The 8,032-nt window shown below is 54.3% G+C and overlaps 1 protein-coding gene across 1 annotated transcript in view; it reads right to left on the reverse strand.

Annotated features, from left to right (window-relative positions):
• The window catches only part of GRIP2 (glutamate receptor interacting protein 2), a 63,496-nt gene that overhangs the window by 8,923 nt on the left and 46,541 nt on the right, over positions 1-8,032 (reverse strand). The window contains exons 17-21 of the mRNA XM_011983632.1: positions 7,469-7,613; positions 5,199-5,338; positions 4,441-4,620; positions 3,247-3,424; positions 1,180-1,285 (exon numbers count right to left, since the gene is read on the reverse strand). Of these exons, the coding sequence (XP_011839022.1) occupies positions 1,180-1,285; positions 3,247-3,424; positions 4,441-4,620; positions 5,199-5,338; positions 7,469-7,613 (749 nt within the window). The remainder of the gene's footprint in view (positions 1-1,179; positions 1,286-3,246; positions 3,425-4,440; positions 4,621-5,198; positions 5,339-7,468; positions 7,614-8,032) is intronic.

Consider the following 8,032-nt stretch of genomic DNA (forward strand, 5'->3'; position numbering starts at 1 on the left):
CTGAGGCATGAGAATCACTTGAACCCAGGAGGTGGAGACTGCAGTGAGCCAAGATTGCACCACTGTACTCCAGCCTGGGTGACAGAGTGAGACTCTGTCTAAAAAAAAAAAAAAAGAGAGAGAGAGAGAGAAAATAAGCAAATTGAAAAAAAAGACAGGCAAATAATCACCAAAATAAATTTAATGAAACAATATTATTATGAGACAAAACAGAATTTAATTTAAGGTGGAAAGTGCATTAGCAAAATTTGGGATGCAGCCAAAGCAATGCTTACAGGTAAATTCATAACTTCAAAAAATACATTATTCAAAAACAAGAAAGACTGAAAATTAAGGCACTAAGAAACCATGAAAAGGATCATGACTTAAACATAAATAAAGTAGAGGGAAGAGAATATCAAAGCTAAACAAACAAATGAATAAAATAGAAAATAATAAAGCCAAAAACTTGTTCTTTGAGAAACCTGGTAATTGGCAAGACTAATGGAGAGACAAAAAACGACCCCAATTGACAATATTAGGAATAAAAAGGGGCAAAAGCGCAGATAAAATAGAGATTTAAATAAAATAAAATTGCTCTCAGAGTGGAAGCTTGGGATGTGACTTAGCAAGATCCTCTCTGGATCCTCCTGGACAGCTTGTTCTATGCACTGAACAATACTGACCTTACACAAAGCCACATTCACCTCTGGTTTCCCACAGCCCCTTATCTTCTGTCGTCACTGATGTCAACACTCACACACTTCCACAGGGCGTGCCCACAACCACATTCATGTATCACACGCACATACACAGATACTAAAACTGCCCCTGTGCAACTACATGTGCACACTCAGACACACGTGTTCTGAAATACACTCTGCAAGTGTGCATGCATGAGCATGTTCACATGCATGCATACACATACGCTCCCAATGTACACATGATGATGTCACACATATTTCATGTCCACACAGATAATGTGTAGTACCACGGTGCTCTCAATCACACTTGCACATGAGTCCGTGCACAGTCTGTAAATATGTGAAGACACCTTTTCCCAGAGTGTGCCCAGGTGAGTGCATACATACACGTTACACATGAGCATGATACCATCAACATGCCTGCCTCCCATTGCACACACACCAGAGTAAACAGCCCCGGGTGCCCCTTGAAGGCCTGCAGGGCAGGCGGCCATACCTCCAGTTCCCTCAGCAGCTCTGACTGACCACATGACTCCAGGTCTTCGAGAGCTTCTCCAAACACACGCCAGAAGCCCTCCTCTCGGGCAGGGCCAGGGGCTGGGCTGTAACGTAGGAACCAGAGAGCGTCAACTCCTGGCAGGTGGGTGGGCGGGCTGGGGCCTGAGGAGTCTTCGGGGCCCCAGGGCCCAGCGTTGGGCTCGAGGGGCCATAGGGTGGGTGGGCGGGCAGGCAGGCGAGCGTCCTCGGTGGCAGTTCTGGGGCCCCAGGGCAGTGGTTGGTGACACAGAATAGGGGAAAGACGCAGTTAGGGGTGACCAGGACTGTCGGTGGCCAGTTAGAACAAGGGCAGATGAGACGGGGTGGAGAGCGGTGACACAGGATGCCTAGGAAGAGAGACAGAGGACAAACAGACGAACAAACAGAGAGGAGATCCATGGTGTAGCCCCAGAGGACAGCCCCTGGCCCCACCCAGACACACGGCACCGTGGGACAGTGACAGGGACAGAGCTGGAGCCAGCAAGGACACAGATGGATGGAGGGGATGATATATCTGTGCTGGGGTAGGGTCGAGACCACCCATAACGCCCATCGCAGGTTGTACGAGTCTGTTATCAGTTCCAACAGAGTCTCAGAAAGTTCACAATTCACATTTTTCGCACTTCACAAAGCCACTTGCCAATTACAAAGACCTCAATGGTTACAAGGCATGCTGCGATTTACAAAGCACTTGCACTTTTTCTTTTTCTTTTTCTTTTTCTTTTTTTTTGAGACAGAGTTTCGCTCTGTTGCTGAGGCTGGAACGCAGTGGCGCGATCTCGGCTCACTGCAAGCTCCGCCTCCCAGGTTCTCACCATTCTCCTGCCTCAGCCTCCCAAGTAGCTGGGACCGCAGGCGCCCGCCACCACGCCTGGCCAACTTTTTGTATTTTTAGTAGAGGCGGTTTCCACCATGTTAGCCAGGATGGGCTCGATCTCCCGACCTCGTGATCCGCCTGCCTTGGCCTCCCAAAGTTCTGGGATTACAGGCGTGAGCCACTGTGCCCGGCCAGCACTTACTCTTTTACAAAGGCGCGCGAGCTTTGCTCTCTTAGGGAGCTTAGGAATGAGGATGTGTTGCCTCCTTCCCTTTCCATGTTACAGATGAAAAGACAGAGGCTGAAGGACACTTGCTCTATTCAAGTCAATTCACAAGCATTTCCTGAGCTAAGTCCTCTGCTGGGCACAGGGATATGGAGGAGAATAAAGTGTGGCCCCTGTTCTTACACAGCTGGAGATTCATTTGCAAAATATGTCTGAGCACCTACTAGGGGCCACACATGGAGCTGGGGTGCCATGCAGTAGAGATGACAGCCAAGTAATTAGCCAGATAGACACAAGGTGGTTTGGCTACCAGGAGACTTGTAAGAGCAGCTGTGGGTACCAGGAGGGAGGGAGGAATCCCTTCTGCCTGAGAAGGACAGGGAAGCTTCCCAGAGGCAGGGGAATTTGAGCTGAGTTTTGAGGGATGAGTAGGGATTTTCCAGGAGAGACCAGGAAAAGGCATTGAGGCAGAAGGAACCGCCTGATCAAAAGCACCACGATGGGAAGGTGGCCTGGACCGGATGAGGAACAGCATTTCTCCACAGCCTGCTCTCTGCAGGAGCCTTCTCCAGTGGCTGAGCCACTCAGAGCCACCCAGCACAGCCCAGGTCTGGTGCCGGTGGGCTGAGGGCCCTTGCAGGAGGCCATCAGGCCATCTGGGGTAAGTCAGGTAGGCCTGAGTTCAAGTTCTGAGTCTGCTGCTGCTCTTCTGAGAACAGGAGATGCCCAAAGTTGGGAAGGGCCAACCAGGCTGCTCTCCACCTCCTTACCTTCGTCCCTGCCATGCCCTCCACCAATCCACCCTTCCCTCTGTCTCAGCCTCGCTGAGGTGGCTCTGCTCAGTGCTTCTCTCCCAGGAGGCACCCCTCCTCAGGAGCCCGCCAAGACTCTCCATTCCCCCACCACTTTGGCATGGGCACCCTCACCCACCCCAGCCAAGACACTATGACTCCCTCCTCCTTCACGGTGCTCCCACCACAGACCTCGTTGGCGGCTCCCAATCCTCCTCCTCCTCCTCCTCCTCTGGAAAGCTCTCATCAGCTGGGGTTGGGGTATAGCTCGTCCTCCGGGGCTCGGTGGTGGGGGGGCTGCTCCTCAGCCGGCCAGGCCTCCACTCCTGGGGGGTCACGCCCCGGGCTGCTGCCTGTGGTGTATAGGACCCTGGTGGTGGAGAGAGGGCCTCTGTGTTCTCTGCGGCCTTACTTGCCCTCCTGCCTGCCCCATTTCCAGCTGTGCTGAGTGACCCTGGGGAGGTCTTTGCTCCTCTCTGGGCCTGCGTCTACGCAGCCCTCTGAGGGCCTCTGCCTCCCAGAATCTCCCTGGAGCTCCTGGTCATCCAGAAGTTAATGCCCAGGGCTCCGTGACTCTGTCTCAACTCCATCGGCCTGGGCTTGGCCATCACCCTGCCAGGGAAGGAGGCTGAACATGTGGCTCCCCCTCCACTTCCTGCCCTTGGGAGCTCTGAAGGTCTAGTCCCAGAGAGTGAGCTGAGAGATGCTGACAGAGAGCTGGAGATGGGGAAGCTGAGGCCCAGGGAGGGCAGGTGTCCACAGGCAAGAATGGGCTGGCAGCCACCTACAGCCCGTAGAGGCATCACCCCCCTCACCCCCTCAGTCCTCTGAGTTGGACCATGGGGAGTTCCAGTGGCTCTGGGTCATTGAGGCCAGCTGGTCACCCACCAGACTCAGATGCCTCCCTGAGGCCATCTCCGGGTCTCAACATGCATTGGCTGGGGAGGGAGCCCCAGAGGTGTCTGCCCCACGTTGGGTCTTGTAGGCTGGGGTGGGAGGGGGCTTTTGGCCTCCATATTTTCAACTGGATGGAATGAACATTGCTGAGCACCCACTGTGTGCCAGACACTGGGCTAGGAAGGAAGGAAACAGTAGAAGAAAGACCAACTTTGTCCATAACTTCACAATGGGGAAAGCTAAGCAGCCAGCATGGGACCCATGGTTCTAAATCAAGAGATATGGCTGCAGCCCATGCTCCCAGGAGCAAGGGGCCCTGAGAGCAGCTTATGGAGCCAAATCAGGTCTTCCTTCAGGAAGGGCCCCTAAAGGATGCCAGGAGAGGAGAACAGGAGGGAGGAACAGGCAAGCGAATAGTCCTGCACAGGCCCAGCAGCTGGGGTGGCCTAGAGAGAGCGTGTCACTTGTCCAAGAGCCCCAAGGTGTTACCTGGGCCCCCAAAGCCACCCTCTGTGGCCGAGCTGTCCCAAGACTCCACAGCACTGTCCACACTGGGCACAGCCGGTGAGAAGCGGGCTGTTGGCAGTCCTCCTTTCAGGGCCTCTGCTGGGTCCTCATCAGCATCGCTGGTCTCACTGAGGCTGCCCGACTTGCGGGGTAGGAGGGGGCCTGGGAGGAGAGGGAGGTGTCACTTCTGACTTCAGAGACACTCACAGTGAGCCTGTTTCTGCATTTCAGCCTGGTCTGGAAACTCACAGGCAGCAAGCCCTTCTGAGCTGACATATGGCTGTGGCACACTAATAAGCAAACCTGTTTCACAGATGGGAAAACTGAGGCTCGGGGAAGCTGAGCAGCACGCCGGAGATCACGCAGTGAGCACCAGTGGAGCCTGGATTAGCTCAGGCCCCTTCCACTGCCTATGGTGGCCTTTCTACCACGGCATGGGGACATATTCAGGGGCAACTGAGGAATGCATGAGTTATGGCCATGAAGCATACACACGTGAGCACCTCAAGAGGCAGGAAGTAATGAAGAACAGGGCTCGGACCCAGATTCTGCCCCACGCCAGCTGTGTGGCCTTGGGCTCATCACTCCCCTCTCTGAGTCTTATCTCCTTTGCCATCGCAGGCCCGCCTCCACAGGGCTGCAGTGAGGACTCTGTGAGGGTGTGCAGGCAAAGCCTGGCACAGAGGGATTGCCCTTCCTAAACCTGCTGGGTGGCTCCCAGGGCATAAAGCGAATCTCACGGTCTAGTTGCTTCTTGATCTTCAGTGTGACGGTCTCTCCAGCCACCTGCAGGAGGTGGATGGCTTCGCTCAGCGGCCGGCCCTTGAGGCTAACGCTGTTGATGGCCAGAATGCGGTCCCCCACGTGGATGGCACCAGTCCTGAGGAGTGGATGCAGGGCGGAGAAAGGGAGTTAGAGACTCAGGGCCTCAGAGTGGTGGTCTGCCCTCAGGGAACCCAGGAGAGTCACAAGGCAGAAGTCTGGCTGACCCCAGTTAAACCCAGCTGCCAAAAACAAAACAAAAGCCACAAGTATGATCTTGGATCACATTAATAGAGATATAAAATCTAGAACCTGGGAGGGGATTCCCACCTGACTGTAAAATTAGGTTCTGGAACCAGTGTCCAGCACAGGTTTTGAGAATGGTTTGAATCCCACATACTAGCTGCCAAATACTTGCTATGTGATCTTGGGCCATTTTCTTAAACCCCCAAGCTTCAGTTTCTTCATCTGTAAAATGGGGGTGGTAATACTAATTTTATTATCAAATCATAACTGAGGAGTGAATGAATGGAATGGATTCCTACTTCCCTCCAGCAGACACCCTTGGTAGCCATTGCCCCTTCCTGGGCCTCAGTTTTCCCACCTGGAGAATGGGCATAATCACCAGCACCCAGCAGACCTCACAGTAGGGCATGAAGTGCTGGCGAGGCCAGGCAGCAGCACTGCTGTGGCCCAGTGGTTTTCTACCTGGACACCCATTACAATGACCTGAGGAGCTTTTTGAAAATGTAGATGCCTGGGCCCCACATCTGACCAATTAAATAGTACCTGTGGGGGTGGGGCAGGAAGGTGATTCTGAGGAGCAGCCAGCGCTGAGCAGGGAAGAAGCTGTAGCAGGCGCTCAGAGTGACCTGAGCCAGGTAGAGGAAAAGGAGGCAGAGGACTAGGTTGGGGATCTTGAACCCCTGGGGCTGTAGATGTCACCCCAGACGGGAGTTCCTGGAGAGTCATGCTTGGGCATTGCCCTGCACTTCCCCGGGGACGAGGGCAGTGAGTGAGGCAGGGAATGGTGGGTTCAGGGAGGGGACCAGAGCTGTGGTGTCCAGTATGGGAGCCACCAGCCACAGGTGGCTGCTGAGCCCCTCAAATATGACTGCCCTAATTGAGATGTGCTGAAAGCAGAAGATTCACACCAGACATGGAAGATGTAATATTAAAAAGAATATAAAACATGTTCTTAATGGTTTTTATGTTGATTACATGTTGAACTAAACATATATTTAAGATGAATTTCATTTCTTTTTGCTTTGCAAATGTGGCTACTAGAAAGTGTTTGATTAAATTTGTGGTTCAAATTATATTGCAGTTGGACAGCACTGAGCTACATCAGCCTGGCGAAGGCAGGAGGGTTGTCTGTACAGCCCCAGCATCCAGGACAGAGGGGCCAGGCACACAGTAGGTGCCAGCACATGCTGGAATTGATGAAGACATTGGGGTCAGAAGGTCCCACACCGACCTCTACAGTCTGCCAGGTGTCCAGCAGGGGGTGCTCCAGGAGCAGGGTCCAAGCCCCAGAATCCTTCCCATCCTCTCCCCACCCAGCGAGCCACTGCCCCTCCTGCGCGGTGCCCTCCTTTGGGACGCCTCCTGCCCCTGCAGCCCCCACCAGGCTCTCCTTTTACAGCCCGCTCGTCGCTGTGCTGGGAGCTCATCGCTTCCTTGCCTGCTGGATTCATCCTTGCCCAGCTAGGGGGAGAAGGCTCGATCTCACCCACACTGGGGGTCGGGTTCCATCTCTGACCTCCACCTCACCCTGGGACAGGGCTCCATTCTTACAGCTCCCTCAGCTGCCACAGTTTCAGAGTCTAGGGGCAGCAGGGACAGTCCCCCAATGCCTCAGGAAAGCCCTAGGCAGTGCTGGGACCAGGGCACTGGGGCACTGCCCCATCCTATTCCACACACAGCAGGCGCTCCAACTAGCCTTGCAGGGCTGACCTTCCAGACACAGGTAGGGAGGGAGCAGAAAAATGCACACACCTTGGCCCAGTGCTTACCTGGGGCCAGGAGGTCTGCTGGGGTGTGGGCCTCTGCCCTGGCAGGCAGGGGCTGACACTCATTTTACAAATGCAGACCTGAGTCTCAGAGAGGGCAAGTGACTGGCCCGATGTCACCCACAGTGTCAATGTTGGAACAGAGGTCAGAATCTTGCTTGGCTTTGCCACAGACCCAGCTCTTGCTTCCTGTGTTCCCTGAGCCCACCATGTGTCCCCACAGAGCCCCAGCTCACCTCTCAGCCAGGCCACGCTTGGTGAGGCCTGAGATGACAATGGGGTCAAAAGGTTCCTCCGTGCCCGAAATGGTGATGCCCAGGGGGCCCCCATAGCGCTTCAGCTCCACTGTGTAGCTGACAGCACCCGTGGTCTCCAGCTCGTCTGTAAGCACAGGGACCCATGAGGAGGAGGCCCCCGAGGGGCAGGACCAGGAGCTGGGGGTACCCCCAGCTCCCTAAAGCCTTGGCCTCACTCACTCATACTTAGTTATTCATTCATTCACCCAGTCACTCATGCTCTGATCTCATGTAGCACAACCTGGGGACCCTGAGGCCATCTTCTGCCCAAATACCAGTAAAGAAAAGAAACATCGGCCGGGCGCGGTGGCTCAAGCCTGTAATCCCAGCACTTTGGGAGGCCGAGATGGGCGGATCACGAGGTCAGGAGATCAAAACCATGCTGGCTAACACGGTGAAACCCCGTCTCTACTAAAAAAATACAAAAAATTAGCCGGGTGAGGTGGCGGGCACCTGTAGTCCCAGCTACTCGGGAGGCTGAGGCAGGAGAATGGTGTGAACCCA

The sequence above is a fragment of the Mandrillus leucophaeus genome, unplaced genomic scaffold (assembly GCF_000951045.1).
Source record: "Mandrillus leucophaeus isolate KB7577 unplaced genomic scaffold, Mleu.le_1.0 Scaffold252, whole genome shotgun sequence".
Taxonomy (NCBI): domain Eukaryota; kingdom Metazoa; phylum Chordata; class Mammalia; order Primates; family Cercopithecidae; genus Mandrillus; species Mandrillus leucophaeus.